At 37.1% G+C, this 23,929-nt stretch overlaps 1 protein-coding gene across 2 annotated transcripts in view; it reads left to right on the forward strand.

Annotated features, from left to right (window-relative positions):
• The window catches only part of LOC114648115 (kinesin-like protein KIF3C), a 152,755-nt gene that overhangs the window by 74,644 nt on the left and 54,182 nt on the right, over positions 1–23,929 (forward strand). For both annotated transcript variants that reach the window (XR_007934424.1, XM_051924579.1), the window contains exons 2-3: positions 4,991–5,092; positions 17,280–17,402. Coding sequence is in view for 1 of the 2 variants with exons in the window: in XM_051924579.1 (XP_051780539.1) it covers positions 4,991–5,092; positions 17,280–17,402 (225 nt within the window). In the remaining variant the exon portion in view is untranslated. The remainder of the gene's footprint in view (positions 1–4,990; positions 5,093–17,279; positions 17,403–23,929) is intronic.

Raw genomic sequence — 23,929 nt, forward strand, 5'->3', positions numbered from 1 at the left:
AATGTATGATATTCCAACTCTGCACATTTAGAATCCTTAGATTTATACTTGATATCACTTTCATGATGAAATGCATTAAAGTATGTATGTTACATTTTACAGATAAATCATTCTTCTTCTTCATCTTTTGGCTGCTCCCATTAGGGGTCGCCACAGCAGATCATCTTCTTCCATAATTTTACAGATAAATTGTTAATTTCTTTTAAATAATGAATACTGTTAATAATTACACACATGGTGGTGACACGGTGGCGGAGTGTTAGTGATGCTGTCTTGCAGGGAGGCACGTCGCTGATATTCTGTACATGTTTTATTGCTGGGTTTCCACAGTGTGCTCCGGTTTCCTTCCAAAGATTTGCAGATTTGGTGACACTAAAATGACGCCAGTGTATGTGAGTGCTTGTATTCTCCTTGCGATGAGCTGATGCCCCGTCCCGGGATTGTTTCTGCCTCGTGCCCAACGCTAGCTGGAATGGACACATCCCTGGATTGATGGATTTAATCATTAAACATCCTTTTCAGAGATATTGCGGTAAGGTGTCTTTGGAATTTAATGGGTGTTCCAGAGAAAAGCCAAGCAAAATGACCCCTTTTATTGGCTAACTAAAAAGATTACAATATGCAAGCTTTCGAGGCAACTCAGGCCCCTTCTTCCAGGCAATTCACAACACAGCGAAGCCAAACCTGTTCTCACCGTGATAATATCTCGCACTGCCACCTAGTGGATTCCTCCAGATTTATGTAAAGTATGCTCGCAAGTATCTCTTATATATATTTCTCTTCTGGTTCATCCTGCTTCCACTTCAAAACCGGTCCCGCCCACATGCAGCCGACATGGCATTTCTTGATTCCTATTTGTCCTCTTCCATGTCATGCACTATACTGGCCTGCTGAGCGTAATACTGTACATCCAACAAGTACTCGAGGTGCTGCCACAACGTTAAAGTAGCTTTACCACATTTGCGGGAGCCACCAGTGTCTTTACAACAGCTTCTTACACAGCAAACATCAGAAGCTAAAAATTATCATGAACACATTCGAGAATACAACTCTTCTCTAGCGTTTGCTTCCATGCGTGCACAGATAACTCAACCTCCTGGCCACGGACTATACTATTTTAAAATATACGGACAAATTTATCACCAAATCTCTACACTATACGCTAACACTTCTACCTCTCCAGGATATGGACAGTTGTATGTTTTTGACACAGCGCAAGCTACTGAAGTACGCTTACAAAATAAAGTAAACTCTGCATACAGTGAAAATGTACTTCTCCAGCTAGATTCCATGCTCAGAACCATCAACTGCTTTGTTAAATCATACAAACACATGCATGAAATCGCTCAGTCCAATCCAACAGCATCTATACGAATGGTTTTCAAGGAAAACCCTAGGCAGGATTTATGACGATACAATGCCCCGACATGTCACACCGATGTTGCAGCGATTTTCGTCGGAGAAGATGGTGAAACGCCTGCTAAAAGGGACATTTGCATCTATCCCATAGGCAACTCCTGTAAACAGATTTCCACGCTCAATATGAATTGCGATCCTATGGTTTACCCACTTTTATTTCCATCCGGAGACATTGGCTGGCACAAAGATTTACAACATTTTCCCGATACAAGAACAGCCAATTGAGTAAAGCTTACTCAATGCCAATTTTATGCATACAGATTATCAATGAGGTATACATTTAGTATTTTGCACTCCAGCGGCAAACTATTGCAACAGTACGTCGTAGATGTGTATGTTAAAACAGAGGGCGAGCGTCTCAACTATCTCAGATTACATCAACAAGATCTGCGCATGGAACTGTTAGACGCATTGCAAGCAAACGCTGAAAATAACAACATACGTGTAGGCAAAATGATTATATTACCGTCCACATTTCCAGGAAGTCCAAGATACATTCAACAAAACTATCCGGATGCCATGGCCATAGTACGTAAATTCGGAAAGCCGGATTTATTTATCACTTTCACATGTAATCCTGCTTGGCCGGAAATTCTACATACACACTGGGTCTTTCAAGAAGTATTTATTTGTTCTTGATTTCTGAATTCCTTTCTCACTGTTTTCAGTTCCCATTCTTACACCGCCATATGGCTACGCGGGTGTTGGCTACTAAACAGTACAACGCTTGCGTAGCAGGAGTGTCTGCTGCAGCATGTGTCGTGTCGCGTGAAGTATAAACCTGGTTTAAGACAAACTGTTTTTTCACAGGGCTTTATGGAACTGTGGAGTTAGGTAGTTATAATGAAAACCTTCACAAATTTGCCTATTGGCAAACCAGAGTGCTTCACCAAGTTCAGCGTTTCCCTCCATTTTGATTTATTTCCTTAACTTTCTGTATCCCTATATTAAAGTATTAACACATGAATTAAAAGATTGATGTACTTCCATTGTGTGCATAGTTGTGCTTGTGCCAATAATTTAACAATAATATTATTATGCTATATTTTAGACCTGAGTTGCACTTAGCACAGGGCTTAGTGTTCTGTCAGATACTATTCTAAAAGACGTTAAGAGCTGCACCCATTGTTGAATTTTGACATCAAAATGCAGATGGATAGAAATGAATGTACAACAACTGCTGAGCACTGCAATCCACATCCTTATTTTCAGCAAGGCTTCAGTATGTCTACTAGGACTAGGTGTTTTAATCCCTTTGTAATCAGGACAGCATTGATTTCTTAGGTAGGACTGGAGATGTCCTCATGGATTTTCATCTGGCATTGTTACTGCCTCCAGTACAACACATCATCAGTTGTATACCCAGGGGTCATTGGGTGTTTCGGCCTTTATCACACTACACCCTCACCCGAGGACGGCCCACCACAGGCTGATCAGGCCTGGGTGTGTGTCGTGCTGGAGGCTCCATGAGCAGCCCGTACAGTCTCATTCCGTTTCAGCCACAACCAATGGCTGCTTCTTATGGCGGTATCTGCCAGTTCCTTTATGATCTTCTGCTGAGCCTGCCCACTGATTCCATCCTCCTTCAGTAGCCATGTGGTGGAACTAGCTACGAAACCCCTGCAGCCCACCTCCACTGGATGCACAGACACTTTCCAGCCCCGGTCCTCCGCTTCATCTGCCAAGTTTGTATATCGCACCTTTTTCCTTTCGAATGCCTCATCGATGGCTTCCTCCCATGGGACTGTCAGCTCCACAATGAAAACACGTCGACAGGATTTAGACCAAAGGACCAGGTCTAGCTGCAGGTTTGTTATTGCGATTTCAGGTGGGAATGTGAGTCTTTGATTTAGATCCACTTGCATTTCCCAGTCCCGGGCTGCATTCAGTGGACATTAGACTAGAGACGCTCCTTTGGCTGGCTGCTTCTCCCCCTCACGGACAAAAGATATTTGTTGCCGAGATGCAGTGTCAGCCTCCAAGGGTATGGCGTTGGTGGTTACCCTCTTAATCTCCAGTGCAGCTGCCAAGCTCCTCAACACTTGGTTGTGGCGCCAGGTGTATCTGCCTTGGGTAAGGCTCGTCTTGCAACCCACCAAGATGTGTTTAAGAGTTGCTGGGGCAGCACACTGGAGACAGGCCGGATCCTCTCCAAACCAATGGCAGTAGGACAAACTGTGTAAACTCATTGTGTTCATGCAGCTGTAATAATAAGGTCAGTCTGCTGTCCTAAAAAAAAAGTATAAAAGAAGACATTTGCTGAATTATAAATAAAATAGTCACTCCCTGAGGAGATTCCGAATGGTTATTGAGTACAGTATATCTTATGTTTCAGCTGCTCAGTAATAACAAACAGGAGATATACTTATTAAAGGCAGGAAATGTATTTACCAATTATTATTTGTCAGGTCACCTTTTCAGTATTGCAAATGAAACACACCAAGTTTGTTGCTTTTTGAAATACATTATAAATATGTGTAATTAATTATTAAATGACTATTGATAAAAATCAACTAAGTACTTTTTGTACATGATATATGGCCCAGAAGCAGCTGTCGGAATTATGTTGCAATGAAGAGGTAAATCTAGGTTGTAGATCTGAGGTGTAGTTTATTTTCTGCTATCTAGATATTTTGTTTCCGCATTGCTTTAGAGTCTGTTTGACAATAAGGTGCTGGTAGGTGGCTAATATAAAAAAAATAATTTTTATGGCTTAGACTGTTTCCTAAAATAAGGAGGCAGCAACTGACCATGGAACACAGACATATTGTACTGTATGCCTACAAAATCCATACCCCAAATCATTGTTCAATAACAGTGAAAGTCAAGTCGTATACTGTATCTCACACCATGATCTGTTTAATTGTTACCAATACTTTTAGTGCTATTTTCAGGAATGTTATTTGAGACAACTGTACATAAAATGGGTGGTAGTTATGACACAAGAACTGCATTTTGTAAAGCTGCCCAAATTCAGTCTTGAATGCTGTCAAATTAACAGACATATTTAAAAAATATTGTAAAACAAAATATTCTCATGGGTAATATGGTGATGCAGTGGTTAGCACTGCTGCCTCACAGAACTATGGCTCTCAATTTTAATCCCATGCTTAGCCATTGTTTTTTTGAAGTTGCACTCTCAATATAGGTTTTCCACGAGGTTCTCTGCTTTTCTCTCATGTCCCCAGAAATGTATGTTTTAGGGGAGTAAGTGATTTTGAAAACAGCTTTTGTGTGAAATGGGCTGGTTTCTTGTTCCAGGGCTATTTTCTGTCTTCTACACAGTTCGACGTAGATAGGCCCCAACCCCGCTATGACCTTAAATTTGATTAAACAGAATTGATGAGATTATATTATGTTTTATGTTGAAATATATCCACTCTGAGAACTCTGTACATAGTACATGTGACTTAGCAATTTCATGGTTCCAGTCAAATTTGCCTTCAAATACTCATTTATTATAAGCCATTATTTGTAGAAGTGTCTCTTAAATGAGACAAACTAAAATATCTGAATTCCCTATAGTAAGAATTTATGTGTCTAAGCTGTTTTTTTTCTCCTTTTTATGTAGGCTATGGAAAGTAAGCTGCTTGTTGGAGGGAAAAACATCATCGATCATACAAATGAACAGCAGAAGATGCTGGAGCTGAAGAGGCATGAAATAGCAGAGCAGGTCAGTCATTTCTGATTTGAGGCCCTAGACTTCTCTACTTAAACAATATATTTTCTGTCTAATATACATGTCTGTGCTGCTTCTTATTCACATCTCATTACGGTATAGGATAAAAGAAAAAGTCTCAAGAGTCCCTTTAATGAAAGGATTTTTTAAATGTATAATGATTTTTAGAAGCACAAAATTTACTGTTATTGTTTTCACTGAATTAAATGAACCAGCTTTGTTCTGTGGGTTTTATTGCTCACAAACAGCTGCAGAAGCTTAAAAGCGGAGATGTGGACTGTTCAGTATATTTAATAAATATGTTTGCTGGGATTTTATAATTGGTCCCTTTCAGTTCAAATCCTGTTTGTTGAGGCCTCCCAGGTTCTGTATGTTGCTTTCATAGAATCAAAACAATTTAATATATCATGCTCGTTAAGTTCTGGAAGATATGCATACTCTCTGTCAAAGGCCTCAGACCAGATTTAAGCTCAGGACTATAGTACCTGCTCTGCTGTACCATCTATTTGATAAAGGGGCATATACGCTAGATTCCATTATAAGCTGTTTCACACAAGCTGCAAGGGTACAATAAAAGAATATTAAAATGCACATTTTTTGAATATTATGACTTTCTAAAGGTTCATCCACCTCTAATTTAGATAATAATTCTTTGGTTGTCCTTGCTGACTGTTTGCCTTCTGTAGGAGAGCCACTTCTCACTGATACCTGGGCAGGCGGTTTACACTTGCATTGTTCTTTCTTGCTCCTGATTTACTTCTGTTGTCTCATATGCTCCTTTAAGTCAAATTAAACTTGATAGAAAACTGCCCTATTTCCAGCAGCAGTGTAGTATTACAGCATTAACAGTAATAATAATAATAATAATACATTTTATTTATATAGTACCTTTCCCATGCTCAAGGCACTTAAAAAAAATAAAATAAAATAAAGACGTAGTTGGGCCAGATGCGGGTTCGAGTAGTTTATTAACTACAGAGAACAGAACCCTTGGGTTATCGTGGCCACTTTCTATTATTCTGCCGTAATGGGTGTTCTTGGCAGAAGTTAGTGCTTCTCTGTAAGCTCTTTGGTTGTTAGAGAAAGCCTGGATGTGCACGGTGAGACCAGTCTTACATGACATTCTCTCAAGGTGTCGGCCAGCTGCTTTCATAGATCGCAATTCTGAGTTATACCAAGGAGCTGAACGTTTAAAGGAAACCTCCTTATGTTTTAAAGGAGCTGTTTTATCTAATGCTGAATGAAGGGCTGAGTTATAGTGGTCAACAAGACTATCTAGTGTTGGTGGAATAGGTGAAGACAGTAAAAGATCAGAAATGGATCCCTTTCTTACATAGATCCTCTGTGTTACAAGACCAGACCAACCTGTTATTGATGTGGACCCTAAGTACTTGTCGGAGTGCAGCACTACTGTATCCACTCCCTGAATAGTGACTGAACATAGAGACTTAATAATAATTTTATTGCTTTTGCTCATGTTAAGTAGCAAACAATTCCTTCTGCACCAAAGTTCTCTGCAAGACTCCTATGCTTTATCACATCTCCTTTATCAGTACACTCCATAAGAGCAGAATTAAATATTAATTTCTGCAGGTCACATACTCTGGTGTTATGTTTATAGTCTAAGGTGTACAGATGAAGAGTAAAGGAGGCAAGATTGATCCTTGTGGTACTCCAGTGTTTTTTTACACCCATAACATAAACACAGTGTTTCAGTCTTCCAAACTGTGGTATGTCTGAAAAATAGTCCATTATCCAGGACACCATTGGCTCGTCCACCTGATATGTAAGTTTACCCCTTAACAGGGATGGCTCTGTGGCACTGAAGGCACAGGAGGAATCAAAAAACATAATCCTCGCAGTGCGGCCAGCTTTGTCCAGGTGAAAATAGTCCTTGTGGTGCTGATGATCCTCTACTCCAATTTTTTGTCCGATAGGCAAACTGTAGTAGGCCCAGGTGGTCTACCACAAGAAGGCTTGTGTAGTCCAGGATTAGCCTGTCTAAGGTCTTCATGATGTGAGGTGTGAGTGTCACTTGTCCATAGTCATTAGGTGAAGAAGCACCTACCTTCTTTGGAACTGGAACAATGCAGGGTGTTTTTTCACAACAGCAGAAACTGAACAGGTCACAGAGGATACCACAAAGTTGGTCAGCACAGACCTTAAGAATTCGTGAACTGACTCCATCTGGTTGCTCAGCTTTTCCTGTGTGTTGTTCCTGAGTTGTTTCATTACTTGGTTTTCAGTTATAGGCAGCCCATATTGATGGTCAGAGGTGGACTCATCACTGACCAGTCTACTTGACGTGGTAGGAGTTGTTGATGTTATAGAGATGGTGTGGAGGGACTGGTCATTGGAAGATGATGGCAGTGGTTGTCCTAATTGGCATGAAAAGTATGTCATTTTGACTGTGAACACAAGTGCTAGTCAACATATTTTTCCTTTGTCTAAACTCCATTACTTTTCCTTTTTCTCAAATCCAATACTTACAGTGGGGGAAATAAATATTGAATACGTCAATACGTCAGTAAATACATTTTCAATGAGGCTATTCAAATGATATTCTTAGCAGGCATTGGTATTAACTCAAGAAATCTATCAATATAAAGAATTCACAACATTAAACACCATATATAAAGGTATGTGTAATAAAGTGGAATGACACATGGAAAAAGTATTGAACACACTAAGAAAAATCATTACTCCAAGGCAAAGAAAGGCAAGGAGCCATCTGAAATCCGTAAGTAGCTGGAAAATAATACTACCTCCTATCTGTGCAAATTGATATCAGCTGGCTTAGTACATTTTGATGGGCTATAAAAAGGTGTTTTGCCAATAAGGTGTCACAAAAGAAACCTCTCACGACTGGGTAAAAGCAAAGAGCTTCCAAAACCTTCGCAACCTGATTGTTGCAAGCCATATCAATGGAGCTATTTATAGACATATTTCAACAATTCTCAATTTTCTAGCAAGCACCACTGGGGCCATTATCCGCACGTGGCGGGTGGAGCATTACTCCACCATAACCAGCCATGCAAAGCAGCTCCTCACAAGATTTCTGACCAGGGAGTCAGAAGGATAGTCAAAAGAATAGCACAAGAGCCAAGGACCACTCAGAAAGAGCCCCAGAAAGACATGGAGAAAGCAGGTACTATTATTACAGAGAAAACAATAGGCAATGTACTCCACCGGCTTGGCCTCTATGGGCACTCACCCTGCAAGACTCCATTACTGAAAAAAAGGCATTTTGAAGCTTGTTTAAAGTTTGCTACACAACATTGGACAAGACTATGATATACAGGAACAATGTAGTCTGGTCAGACAAGACCAAAGTTGAACTTTTTGGCTGTCATACTACACACCATGTTTGGAGGAGGAATGGCACTGCATATTACCCGAAAAACACTATACCAGTAGTGCAGTTTTGAGGTGGAAGCATCATGGTATGGGGCTGTTTCTTATTTTGTGGATTGACAGACTCTGTGTAATTGAAGGAACGATGAATGGGGCCATACACCAAAAAATTCTTGAAATGAATCTGCTGCCATTCTTTTTTTTCATAAATTAGTTTGCTTTGTGTATACATTCTTGAAACATTCTGTTCATCGGTTCACATTTTTTTTACACTTAGCTTACATCTCTCTCCACATGTTCTTTGCCATTTTACACCCCCAAAACATGCTCACTGCATTCTCTTCTTCTCTGCCTTTGGACATTTCCTGTCTTAGTTTCCTTATAAAGCAGGCCAGTGTTGTAGGCAGTGCTTCTATCTCTGCCTTCCATGCAGGGCCGGATTAAGAGCTTTGGGGGCCTGTAGCACATTTCAAATTTGGGGGCCCTTTTGGTCTGCATCATCTGAAGTTTAGATTCTGAACAGTTCAAACCGGACTAAATAATTATTTTACTCTCGATTATAAAAAGAATCTTATAATATATATGTGAATTTTATGTGTTGGGCCCCTAAAGTTTTGTTGTGTAAGAAATTTACAGTTTAAAAACGTAAAGATAATATTTTTAAAGACCAGTTTTTCAATGCTACACTTTTTCATTAAATATTGGGTCCACCATTTGGGGGCCCCCGAAATTGCGGGGCCCGTAGCATATGCTACATGTGCCTATTGGTTAATCCGGCACTGCTTCCATGCAATATTCTTTTGCTTCTTTATGTGTGGCTTACTTCAAATTCCTCATACAGACCACTTCAAATTCCTCAAATAAAAAGAATTGTGCTCTTATAACTGACATTTCTTTGTCTGTAAATGTTACTAGCTATTTCCATTGCTTCCAAATTTCTCAATTTTTTCCATCCCACTCACACATCTTTATATATTTACATTGTTTTGGTAATGTTGTGGTTTCTTTAAAGTGATTGGTTTATTTATCCCCAGTCTGTATAATTTGAATTCTCTCAGTACTATACCAAAGAAATAACTAACTATATCCCCTTTTTTCCATTTATCGCTGAATTCACTGTCACAGAATTACATTTCAATATTACCATTTTATAAATGTTAGGAAAATTTTTCCCCCTTTTGTTTTTCCTCTCTTTTCTCTCTTTTCTTACAATTCTATTTATACATCTCCTCAGGGGTAATAACAAGGCCACTAAGTACAGTATCATGAGTAACAGCACTGCTCCGATCAAAAGTACATTTGTTCCAATGTTAGTTTTCTAAGCTGCCACAGTCCTGTCTTTTTTCTTATTTTCCCCGCCATTTTTTCCAATTCTACTTTTCTACCCGTTTAATCCCATATTGAATGTCTAGTACCTTTATGGATCCTGTTAACTTTATGTTACAGTTTGTTTTTTCTATTATCCAATAAGGCACATTCACACTTTTTTACATTTTGATTTGATCCTGATGCCTCACAAAAATATGCCAATCCACATCCACAAAAAGTTTGAATTGGTCCTAATTCATTTCATGGCCAATTGAGCCTACCTTGGCAGGATCTGGAGCAAGACAGGTACCAGAACTAGATCAGCTGCCATGTTGTATAATATACGCTTGAAGAAAATACACCTTTATTAACTCCATCTATCTATTTTCATTACACTTTTACTTTTGAGATTTGTGGAATATCTTTCTTAAATTTTATTAAAATTGAGTTTGACTGCAATGAAAGGAGAATTTTTGTATTTCAATAATAATTTCAATTAAAGATATGAATTGATTTCTGATAAACAAACTACTTGGAACAAAATCGCTGAGATACCTCCGTTGGGCAGATGACTGCTTTCTGTATCTTATACAAGCCCAAGAACCCATGGTCCAAGACATTTCTTAGAGTTCTGTGGACAGCATTACATCTCAGGCGGCACGGTGGCGCAGTGGGTCGCGCTGCTGCCTCGCAGTTGGGAGACCTGGGGACCTGGGTTTCCTTCCCGGGTCCTCCCTGCGTGGAGTTTGCATGTTCTCCCCGTGTCTGCGTGGGTTTCCTCCGGGCGCTCCGGTTTCCTCCCACAGTCCAAAGACATGCTGGTTAGGTGGATTGGCGATTCTAAATTGGCCCTAGTGTGTGCTTGGTGTGTTTGTATGTGTCCTGCGGTGGGTTGGCGCCCTGCCCGAGATTGGTTCCTGCCTTGTGCCCTGTGTTGGCTGGGATTGGCTCCAGCAGACTCCCGTGACCCTGTGTTCGGATTCAGCGGGTTGGAAAATGGATGGATGGATGGCATTACATCTCTATAGAGGCCCTATGACACCTTGTCATTTTATCTGCAAGTTATCATATGGTGCTTTTCTCCAGCATATCTCAGATGTTTCCTGATTATCATGATCTTATTGTCACAAGCATAGCAAGATCAACCAAATACTGCTGTGTTACCTCAGACTGACCACTCATCCTCACAAACACCAAACATTTGGTTCCTGTTACACCCAGTCAATTTTTTAATTAATCGTAAATGCATCATTGAAGCAGTTCAGACATCCGAATGTTCCCCTATATATAGCTCTTTAGTTGATCTGCCAAGCTACTTTTTATTTTTGCCAATAAAATGTACAGTAAAGGTCACACATTCTATTAGATTTTCTGTGCTGTCAGATTAGATGTTGTTTGCTTACATCATTCCTGGTGGCACCAATCCTTAAAAGCAATATCATAAGGTTAAATATGTAGTATACATTTAAAGAATATAACTGTCCTACATAAATCAAGCAAGCAAATATCTGCTGCCAACTTGAACCAATAAAACATAAAAGGTCAGAGCATAAGAGCTGTGCGCCTAATGTGTAACATGGCCCAGAAAAAACTATTAATCAAGTTTACTTTTATTACATAGACACTGAAAGTAAATTGCCTTTCAAAGCAAAAGTAGGATCATTAAGATGACTAATACTCTTCAACTTTTTTCTTACGTAATCTGACCAATCAAGTATAGAAGATTTATTAGATTTTTAAGAGGCAGTCCCATTGCTTACAACAGATAGAGGTTAGGCTATGCTGTGGTATGGTATGTAAACAATATGGTGTCACAGAAAAACCTCATCTTATGCAAGGGATATATTTTAAAGCATTTTCTATAGTGCAAATGTCCTAGATAACTCCTTAAATTGCCCCAATAATAACAGCAAACATGGTTTAATCTATACCCATTAACATGTATGGTAAGTATATACTGTACAAATGTTTTGTGTGTCAATAGCTTTAAATGTAAAATACACCTATGCAGCAAAGTTATTTTGTACGTACCTCCGGTTTCTTGCTTTGCTACAACATGCACATCACCTTGTTTCAGTTCAATATAGCAAGAGTTAGAACACAGCAAAGCACTTAAATGACAGCAATTTGACACCAACCATTTAGAATATATACTCAATAAGTATAAGAGAGAAACTCTAAGTGCTGCATGGTGTGAGATTGGTACAAACACCTCGCTCTTCCTTCCACCACCTTACACAGTGGTGTGAAAAAGAGGGAGAGTATAGAAGGTCCATAAATCACTTATGCACCACCACATGCCAGAGTGATTGTATATGTAGATAAGGGCGTTGTTACAATTTCAAACATTTTTCAAACATTTTTCCTCATACCTACATAAATATGTTTTCTTCTTTTATGTTTTTTTTAATATATAGAGTCCATTTCTATGATTAGTTTTGCAATTTGAAGTATTTCCACATACCTAAAAATATTTTTAATCTTATGGATACAATCATTTACGGCAGTATTGTGTATGGTTTTTGTTCCTGCTGCTACCACATAACAATTGAAAGTTGTGATGCATGACATCACTATAGTAATGATATAAATATCAGCGTCAAGTACTTTCTGGTTGTCCGAATTCTGGACGCATCATTAAAAAACTTCTCTGGTGGAAGTATGTAAAATGATCAAAGACTGAACAATTCTTGAGTGTCTCCCCATTTTTTTTTATTTTTGTTTTGTGTTTTGCCATTTATATTAATGACCATGACTTTGTTTTTCTCCTGGTCCTGCTTATTCTATTTTCTCTATCGATTTTCAGGCAGAACAGGTGCCTTGCTTCTTCAAATATTGCTGTTCATGAAATCGAATGAGAATTAAGCAAGCATATCTCTCATTCTTTCAACTGTGTGTGCAGTGATTGGTGAGAGACAGAGAGGTCTTTGGGGCATGTCTAGTCGTTCTCACACCACATACCAATATGAGCGAAACCTAGCAAGAGTACATTGGATTCTTCTGACACTGGTGGGGGTGAGTGGAAGTGAGAGCACCCTGAAAGTGGAAATATTCATGCGGTAGTGACTGAGACAGACCAACAATACTATAGATCTTTCTTGCACAATAAGCAAGCACATCACCCTATTATCTCATTACCCGATTTAAATGTCGCACTCTATTCAAACTTTTATCTTCTATTATATGGCACCAGTACAGGCAAGTTGAATTCACGTTTATAACTCAATTTAAATATGCATAAGTTGAATTCTCGTAAGTTGAAATTCCACTGTATATTCAAATATACAGTCGCTAGCCCGATACCCCATTCTTACCAAAAGAACTTTTCTCTTTATCTTCTAGTCTTTTTGCTACAGTACTTTTCCTTCAACACAAACTGTCATTTTCACATTTTTAGATTTTTCATTATATGGCCCCTTGTTTTCTGTTAGTCAAGCTCTTGCCTGTATTCTTTTTTAATGCAAGCCACAGTAATTTGGCTTAACTCATGTAACTGGTGACTGAAGAACAAGGAAAGGATGCTAAGGATTTACATTGATGTCATGATTTTCTTCTTGAAGGGTACCCAGATATCATTATGTCTAAAGGGTTAGTAACACAATATTTTTGGAAACATAAAGTAAATAAAGTTGTAACAGATTTATGTTAAGGCTTGAAAAAATATTTACTTTTATAAATGTTTTCTACAGTATGTGTGTTTCTATTGTTGTTATTTGTTTTTTAGGTGTTGCCTATTTTGACAGCAAAGACACTTGTTACTTAGCGCCACAAAGCCAGACTTATAATACAGTAGCTCTGTAAGCCCGTGCTGTAAAAAGCCCGGGGTGCTAGAAACTATTAAAATCGTCAGAAAAAAACTGAAATGTAGAGATTTCAGGTAATTGAAAGGAACTACTCTGGGCATCTCTCTCCTAGGAGGATTCGTTATGTCGACGTGCTCGCCTCGCTTGTGTATTAGCGGCGGGAGGTAAAGTAAAAGAGATACCGTTTTGCCGATGTTAGCGGCTAAGTGACTTTATCTTTCTTTGGAGGTTTCGTTTTGCAGACATGCTCGCCTCGCTTGTGTATTAGTGGCGGGAGGAAAAGTAAAAGGGATACCATTTTGTCAATGTTAGCATCTAAGCAACTTTGTCTTTCTTCTGAGGTTTCGTTTTGCTGACGTGCTGGCCTCGCTTGTGTTATTAGCGGCTAAACAAGTTTTCTGTTTCCTCTGAGGCGGATCCCTTATCCCGACTCCACCTCTCACTTTCCAGCCGGACAGACACACACACTTCCACGTGTAGATGTTTATATATAAGTCTGGACACACACATAAGTGAATTTTGCTTAAAAGTGTGTGGGAACAATAAGACGGCTCACTTAGTGTCATATTTCTAAACCAATGCAATGCCTCCTGAAGGCTGCGCAAAATGTTGGGGCAGTAATTTTGAACTGCAACAAGCAATGGTGGCAGAGTTGGATCTTAAATTCAAAAACTCAGTCCCATGTGAATCCTTTTTATGATGTGCTTATATTTTTCTGAAGGTATCTATTTCACAGTATTTTAGAGCAAATATGCTGGTGTTTTAGGAGGAAACAACAAAGAATTATGTTATAGTGGTAGAAAATGTCAGGTGCTGAGGCCCTACAACCATCTTAAAGTTTGCATTTAATTAAAGGCACACCTAATAGCAAGTATCATAGAAACGTTTCAATGAACCCAATTACCATGACCCTAATTGTGAGCCATTCCAGAAACCTTAAAAGTTAACCAAATTTAATTTATTACTAACAAAAAGGGAGAATCCTCTTTAATAAAATCCCTGTGTGCGTTCAGGTGTCCGTGTGTGTGTGTCTTCTGGTGAAGTGCGCATGCGCGGGGCACAGTGCGATGCGCGATATTACTGCCAAAGAAAGTTACAGGCGTGTTACGGAAATACAAACCAGTATTACTGCGAGAGGAAATTAAAGGTACACAATACAGTGACTCATATTACAGCCACATACAAGCCAGTATTACTGTCAAATTAAAGGCATATTACCGACATGCATGCCTGTATTACCGCCAGAGAAAAGTAAAGGTATATTATGGACGTACAAGCCAGCGGACGTACAAGACAGTACGTCACAGAAAATTAAAGACACACAATACACGGCGGCAGCCCACGAAGAACGGTTAGCTCAGCAAATAAACATAAACAAAAGAAAGTCTTAAAGAAAGAAAAATACGACCAACAAAAAGAATGAGGTCAAAGTCCCTTGCCATTTAATATAGACTGTTCCTACTAATGTTTATGCACTACTGTTCTAGCACCCGTTATTGTAACGGGCTAAATGACTAGTAATTTATAAAAAGCCTAGAAAACAGTGAATACATTGCAAAAGGAACCAGCTGAATAAAGTACATTTCCAAGGGGAATTTTTAAAACTAATTTCACAAATAAAAATTAAACAAAGGAAAATCTTAAAGGTATAATTCACAATAAAATCAATAGGCAGATATCATTTCAAAATAAGGAGCAATTATCAAAATAATCCTAAAAAGTAAACAGTAATCCGTTGCAAAAAAGAAGCTCAGAGCATATATAAACCAATAAGACATTAGAAATCTTGCTGAATTCATGCCTTTTCTTGTATTTCCCAGCTTTGTTTTTTGGTGGTAACATGCTGTTCTTTACAGCATGGTCCAAGTGAGACATCTGTAAACTTGGAGAATTTTTGATTATTCTGATCCTTGCAAATTTCCATCATTAAGGTCTTTCTACAATATTCCTTCTTCTTTATTCTTTTGTTGTACTCTAGCTTAGTTTAATTCTTAAAGCCTGTAAAATCACTTAACCCTTCTTAGTTCCCCTCATCCTTTAGTCAAATTGTATACCTCACAACCTCAGTCTGCGAGGCCAGTGTAAGTTCTGTATGCATTCTTGTGTGATGTCTTACATAAGACTGAGGTCCCTACCAATCTATTTGGCAATGTGATCTGTCTAGGACCCCTCCTCTCTAGTGCCCTGTTATTGTTAAAATGATTATCACCTCTGCTTGGACCCCTCATCTCCAGAATAATCAGTTAAAGCTTGATTTGTGTACAAGTTGTACTTTACTTATTGTAAACAATATGTTAAGGGCTTAGAACTGGACTGTTTCTGCCATATCTGTTAGTCTAGGAGCATTAGGCAATCTTCTTTACATGTTTTGAGAATGCCCTAGTATTGTGACTTTTTCATCCAAATTTCCCTCTTTTCTGTCTTTCATTCTTACTATCAATATTCCTTTCCTATGTCAACTTTTTCTTCTTCTTGACCAGTCTTGCCTCTCTCTTAACCTTCAACAGTAGAAGGTATAGACTGCAATACCCTATATTGCACTGCTTGCACAAAGACTTATTTTTCTTAGCTGGAAAAATTCTAGTCTGCTTTCTATAATTCAGTGGAAAAGAGATGTTCTATACCATCTTGAATTAGAAAAAAAAATTCTCTTTTTATAAAGATCAGTTCAGAATTTTTACAGGATTTGATAAGAATTTTAAATATGAAGTTGAAGAAAGCAATCTGGACCTGTCCCTGTGCTAAACCTATACTGCAGCTTTTTATTTTATTTGCTGTCTTCTCTATTTGAAGAACCTTTAAAGATGGGTCTCTCTTTTTGTAGCTCTCCTAGTTGGGGTGGTTTGATTGCTAAATTTCATAGATTGTCTTTGAGACAGCCTGTCTAATTTTCAACATTTTTATTTTTTTGGTTGGGGTGTGTTTTTTTTTTTTTTTTAGTTTTTTTCTTAAATAAAAAAATATAAAAATATTTAGATAACATTTAAACAAATACTGCAGAGTCAGAAAATCCCTTGATTTATTTGAGAATTTGCCAATAAGCAGCAAATAAAGTTTAATTTATAATATGTTTTAGAGGTAGAAAGTAAAAACTTGCTTGATACAAATGCAATGTATTATTCCAAGGAAAGTTTTGCTATCCATCCATTTTCCAACCCGCTGAATCTGAACACAGGGTCACGGGTGTCTGCTGGAGCCAATCCCAGCCAACACAGGGCACAAGGCAGGAACCAATCCCGGGCAGGGTGCCAACCCACTGCAAAAGTTTTGCTACGTACTGTTAAATAATTAACCCTGAGATGGGTCCTAACACCAAAATCTGATATAAAATTTTAATTGAGTTACTATAATGTTAATAAAAAGATATGATGTGGGTTTTCTTCAATAATTCAGATGCATTATTATATATAAACTCTTTATCTGTGCCTGGTAATAAAGTGACATTTCAGTCTGGTCTGGTTTCCTCCTAGCACCTTCAGTTATATTTTTCAAAAACAGAAAGGGATATTCTAAATTTCAAACACTTTCATACCTTTAAACACTTGTAATGTTCAGTTTACTTTTGACACCTACCTTGTGTGATCTTTTAGATGTGGGAAAGAAATAAAAGTGCCTAAAGAAAAAAACACACAGGCATATGGAAAATGTGCTTTAGTTGTCACAAAATATTTGTTAAAATATTTTCTTTTTTCTGACCATATTCATTTTCCCAACAGAAACGCCGTGAGCGAGAGATTCAGCAGCAGATGTTGGTGCGAGATGAGGAGACAGTGGAGTTGAGAGAGACATTTTCTTCCCTACAGCAGGAAGTTGAAATTAAAACGAAGAAACTGAAGAAGGTACTTTTGCTTAAATGAGCTAAATGAGTTCTGCTAGAGCGAGATATAGTCATGGGGATTTTCCTGTATAGTTTGATTCTTAACATGTTATTAAATGTTTCATAAACATTTATTTCACTTGTTGTCAATGCTAAATGTATATATATATATATATATATATATATATATATATATATATATATATATATATATATATATATATATAGTGTATATATATATATATATATATATATATATATATATATATATATATATATATATAATAACATTTAACATTTATTTTTAATAATGTTTTAAATCAAAAAACACCTCTGAAACTTTTTACTTGAACATAATTAAATAAATATAATTGGATAAAGCATTAAACATTAACACAAATCAGTGTACAGGATGAATCCTTTGTAAGTCATTTTATTAAGCTGTTGTTCAGACTGACTTTGAAATTAAAGAGTCTACATGTTTGTAAATGCTTTAAATACAGCATGTACTGTGTTGGTAAATAAGATATGTTACAAATAATTTGAAAAATATTTTAGGTACCATTTCAGCAAATGTCATTCTTGTGAAATTAATAGATAAAAGAATCTTTCTGGAAATGTTATCTTGTTGACATTTTAAACTTTTTAACAAATTACTTGTTAAATTTGTTGTTAAATTTGACATGCATGCAAAACCAATTGCTTTTTAGAGTTCCCACCTTTCCAACACAGTAAAAATGATCAAGTTTTAATTTAAATTGTTACAATCTTCTTTGCGCCTAGGATGTGTGGTGGGATTTTTTAGGGAAACTCCATTCTCAAATATATCTGAGGATTTTAGTCTATTGGTGATGAAGAACATAAAACATATTTGTCAACACTGTTTACTATATTTGGTTACTATATTTTATCCGTGCAGCAAGTACACAAATAACAGGTGTATTATAAAGCTGAAAACCACAAGGTGAGAAATTGACTCTCAAATGCTGAAATCCAAAATTACTCTGAGTGGAAGAATTTCATTGCTTATATTTTCTTCTGCTTTACTCTATTAAGTTTAAATATTGTGCTATAACAGGATATTAATCAAAGGATTCTCAAAGTAACCAATGCCAATTGCAAAGGGAAACTGTATGAACTAGTGGCTTCTATACATAAATATTTATTCATTTGTTTGTCATGGGGGCTGGAGCCTATAAGCACAAATCACAAATCAACCCTATAGTGACACCAGTCCATAACAGTGCACACTCTCACATGCCTGTTTACGATGCCAGTTAAGATAGCATTCACATTTCTGGGATGTGGGATGACCCTAATGTGTACAAAAGGAAAACCCATGTGGACACTCCATATTCAAACTCAGTTTTCTGGAGGTGTGAGGAAGCATTGGTGATGTTAATGATAGTCCTAATTGACTCATTCAGTTTAAGAGAATATTAAAATATTTCAGGTTCAAATAAAAGAAACATTTATCAAACAACAACATATAAATTAATGTTACATTAAATATGTACAGCCTTTTGCATGATTTTAATCTTTAGTAGAAAGCAAATCAGATCCAGTGTTCCATATTATGAACTTTTCAGGTGTTTTGAACAAAAGGAATTATTAATTATTATTTTTGACAGGTTAATCAATAAAATAAATATTCAAACTCATTAGTGTCAGTGACCCCTAGTAAAAAGTTAAAGCCACACAAAACGAAAGCTACTACTGCAAGCTTGTTGACAAAGGTTTATTCTTGGATCAGTTGTTTTTAGGGCTTTGGAGCACACACATTGAATGAATCAATTTCAATTTATTCAAAGGTTTAGACTCTTATTTATTTGTAATGTGCAAAGCTTGTGCTGCCTGGTTACTGGTCTCTGACACTTTTTTCTCTGTTGTTATCATCCGTTGTGCTAAACACAATGAAATATTGGTTTGGTGAACCTTTTAGTACTCGAACACTGCTGTTATTGTCATGAAGTCTCCGATTTAAAGCTTACTGCTCTGCCTTAGGGCTGGTCCGTAAGTCTAGCAGGACCAATGCTTTGAGCTTTGTGCTGGAAAGATGGTTGATTAGGTAAGATAACACTTGAAAGACTTAAATATATGAAAAACCCTCCATTTTCTCCATTCCACTCCAGTATTAAAGATACTGGCTTCTGACTGCTGCTGGTCAATTTGGATTCTGTGACCTATTGGCTAGAAAGCTAACTGGAAACCTGATAAAGTTAAAGTGTGAGAAAGTGGCATTGTTGTGCCATTGTTATCTCTTCAGGTAGTGAGAGTTTACATGAAAATCATCTTGACTACATGCATGAAGGATACTGGAGGTAATATTGTACCAGAAAATGGTTGTAAGTTTAATCTTTTTGTTTCCCATGACTTGAACAGAAACTCTGAACATGTGGACTGAAATCTACACATTGCAACTTCCAACGAATGATGATCCTGCCTGTGCTCAGTTTTATTTAAAACAACATATGTTAAAGTGGTTTAAACACTCTTTGATCATGACAGATGTTGATAAAATAAAGATATGTATAGTGGTGAAGATTACTTCATTGATTGATTACTGCTGCTCTGCCATATGAAAGACTGTAAACAGTCGATACATGATATAACAGGTTGCCTACAGATACAGGAGTATGAATCTGATATCATCAGGTTTCTGCAAAATCATTCATGTTCAACTAATCAGCTTTAAACTGAATTTATGACAGCATACACCAGAGAGTACATGAAAAAGAATACATTTGTTTATAGACAAAATGGCCCTTATTTTCTCCTTTTCAAAAATTTGTCTGAGCTTGGAAGAAAAAAATCTCTCATTATTTAAATTATTACAGAAACCATTTTTAACCCTTTATTACAAAAAGGTGAATTATTGTGCCTTCATGCATTACGTTTTTTATCATGATGTGAGAGGCTAATATTAAAGCTAATTGACTGAAGGTTTAATGACAGTCCTGGAAGAAAAACTTTGATGTTGTTCCAAAAAACACAGAATTCCAAGAATATCAGATTGACCTATGAGCATACTTAGCTGCTATCAAGAAGTACCACAATTTAAGTCATCATGGCTACAATCAAACTGATTACAGAATAAATACAGAACCATTTAGGTTACACAGTGCCTTGCACTCAAACTGCCTTGGGACAGGATGACTACAGTATTTAATTCGGTAGAACCAATTGCATCTCATTCTAATCAGGACTGTAAGTATTGTAATTGTAACATGTCTGCTATGTTCCCAATATAACACTCAGACATTTTAAATCTGAGCCCTGGAAATTACTAAATCCTTCCTAATAATTATTAACATCCAGTTAATGTATTGTCTGGAAATTACTAAATCCTTACTAATAATTATTAACATCTAGTTCAAGTATTGTCAAGGCCATCAGTGTTTTCTGTAACTCCATATGTTTTTATAAAGGAGAAAAAAAAAATCTGTACTTGTACAACTGCAACTCAGAAAAATTTGAAACGTTGTAGAAAATGCAAGTAAAAACAAAAGGCAGTGATTAGTATATGATAGTAAATGATCTTTGACTTAAAACATTGAACAACCCATTAATTAAGTAATGAATTGTACTGTATTTTTTTTAGAAAAACACTTATTTTGGTTTTGTTACTTGCAACATGTTCCAAAAAAAGTTTGGACAGTGCTGAATTTACCACTTTGTTGCTTTTTATACTGGTAACACTTAATAAATGCTGAGGTACTGAAGACACTAATTTGTTGAGTGTCTCAAGTTTAATTCTGTACTATTAATTCTTGCAAACAAGCCTTAAGGTTTGCAACAGTAAGGAGTTGTTGTTGTCATATTTTGCATTTCAAAATGTGCCTCATGTTTTCAACTGGGGACAGGTCAGGACTGCAGGTAGGCCATTCGAGCATCCACACTCTATTCCTGTGCGCCATTCCTTTGTCATGCACCCAAAATGTGGTTTTGCATTGTCTTTTTGAAATGTGCATGGGCAACCATGGAAAAGATGTCTTCTTGAAGGTAGTATATGTTGGTCCAAATTCTGTATGTGCTTTTTGGCATTAATGGTGCCTTCACAGAATGGCATCAGAGCACTGGTACAACCCCATTTCCTCAGAGATGCTGGCCTCTGGAAACAGTCTGGATAGTTCTAATCTTCTTTGGTCTTGAGGACACAACATGTATTTCTTCGAGAAAAGACGTGAAATATTGATTCATCCAATCACAATACATGTTTCCACTTGGTTATCCCAGATGCTTCCAAGCCCGAACAAGTTGACTGCGCTTCTGGATGCATACAGCTTACTTTTTACAGTACAGTGTAGTGCACAGCTATAACCAGCATTTGTGGATATAACTATGTATTGCGTTACTTAATAAAGGTTTGCCAAAGTACTCCTGAGCCCATATGGTTATATCACTCTTTGATGAAAGATTGTTCTTGGTGAAGTGCTGTCTGAGGTATGAGACATCACAGGCTTTCAGCTTAGGCTTGCGCCCTTGCCCTTTATGCACCGTAATTTCTCCAAATTGAATCTTTTAATTATATTTTGTACTATTGAAAGTGAAATACCCAAATCCCTTACGATGTGTCTTTGAGAAGCATTGTTTTTTAACTTTTGAATTATTTTCTAATGCATTTGTGGGAAAATTAGTGATCCTCTGGCCATCTTTGCTCCTAAAGAACTAGGCCATTCCTGGATGCATCTTTTATATCAAAGCATAATTACAATCACCTGTTGAACATTTTTTGTTTCTAGTCATATCATAATTTTCTTTTCTTAACTCATTAGTGATCCTAAATTTCCCTTTCAAAACTTTTTTAGGAATGTGTTGCATGCCCTCAATGGCAAGAATGCATGTATATTTATGAAAAAAGGAAGCTGACAAGGCTAAACATTAGATATCTTTTTTTATACTGTTGGTGATGGATTGCAAGTCAAAGCAAATTTTGAAAATCACTGTTTTCTGTTTTAATTAGCATTTTCCATAGCATCCCAACTGTTTTCCAAGTTGGAGCTGTAAACTCAAGACTTGTCAGACTGGAGGTCTTAAACCATACTTAGTTTCTAGAAGTAATGTGTTATTTAAATCTAAAATAGAAAACTGCCCTCATATCACATGTTTACATTTTGAAGACCTAGTGTAGTGTAAAAATTAGTTATTTTCCTTAATAAATGGCACTGTTCAAAGAAGCTGATTCACATACTAAACAAAGTGGGTAAATAAAAATTAGCTTTCTCTTGAGAAACCGTTACTGTCACCAACTGAATTTTACATAATGTGCACCAATTTGAGCACAAGTGATTACCAAATTATTACAGAGTAGCTTGAAGAGCTCAGCTTGATGTAAAGAAGAGAAGTCTAGCTTGGTCTAACCCAAAAAAGTGAGTGGTAGAACCACAATAAAGATTCCAGAGGTCCCCAAAAGAGAGATTGTTGACAATCATTTGTCTTACAGGAGTTTAAAAGCAATTTCAATTGAATATAAAAACAATAATTATGCAGAAGTACAGATTATGTTTGAATGGAAAATAAATGGAAAATTAACCATCATTGGTAAATTACCAAAAACAAATTGTTACTTCATATTGAGCCTACACACTGAGTGAAAGATATACAAAGAAATCTCTCTTGTTATGTAGATTAAATTTATTGACCCACGCACATTGACATTGATTATGGAAGGAGCTACCTTTAAACTCTTTGATATTATCCTGGGGCTCTTGGTGACCTCTTTAAGATCTCTTTATCTTTTACCCATGGCATGAGCTGAATTTGGTGAGATGGACTGATAAAGGTAGATTGTCAGTGATCTTGAATTTATATAATCACACCTGCTTGACACAAGGACATGAATGGGTTAAGTTAGGTAATTTTTATCTTTTACATGCATGAGTTCTTGTTAATCATATTTGCTATAGGACTTGTCAGTATAAATGCTGTCTTTTAGAATAGCAAGAAGTAGCTTTAAATAAACAACAGCTAATTTCAAGAACTGCCCTGCAGTGGGCTGGCACCCTGCCTTGCGCCCTGTGCTGGCTGGGATTGGCTCCAGCAGACCCCCGTGACCCTGTGTTAGGATATAGCGGGTTGGACGATGACTGACTGACTGACTAATTTTAAGAACTACAATAGGACTTTATAAACATAGAGACAGAGCTATACAGTCTTGATGGCAATAACAAATATCAGGACTAGAAAAGGATGTATTCCTTCCACGATAAAGATAAAATCTGAAGTGGGTCAAACTGAAAACAGCTGCAGCATCAATTATATAGCTATAAAAAAGTACTGACTGGGGAAGTGAAATCCCAGTGGTTAAAAGCAAGAGCACCAATTGTGATTTGTAGCACTGCGTCAGATTTTGCTTGAGATGTGATGCTAAGCACATTGATAGTGACGAGTGGATCTTTATTCAAAGATCAATTTTGTGTTTGTATGTTGGTCAGCAGGCCACACCACAAAGAAGCAGTCATGTTGATTTTTGCACATAAAAAGTATATGCCTACTACATGTCTGCATTTCAGGTCATATTTTTCAGTCTATTATCAGGTTATATTGTTT

This window comes from Erpetoichthys calabaricus, chromosome 3 (assembly GCF_900747795.2).
Source record: "Erpetoichthys calabaricus chromosome 3, fErpCal1.3, whole genome shotgun sequence".
Classification (NCBI taxonomy): domain Eukaryota; kingdom Metazoa; phylum Chordata; class Cladistia; order Polypteriformes; family Polypteridae; genus Erpetoichthys; species Erpetoichthys calabaricus.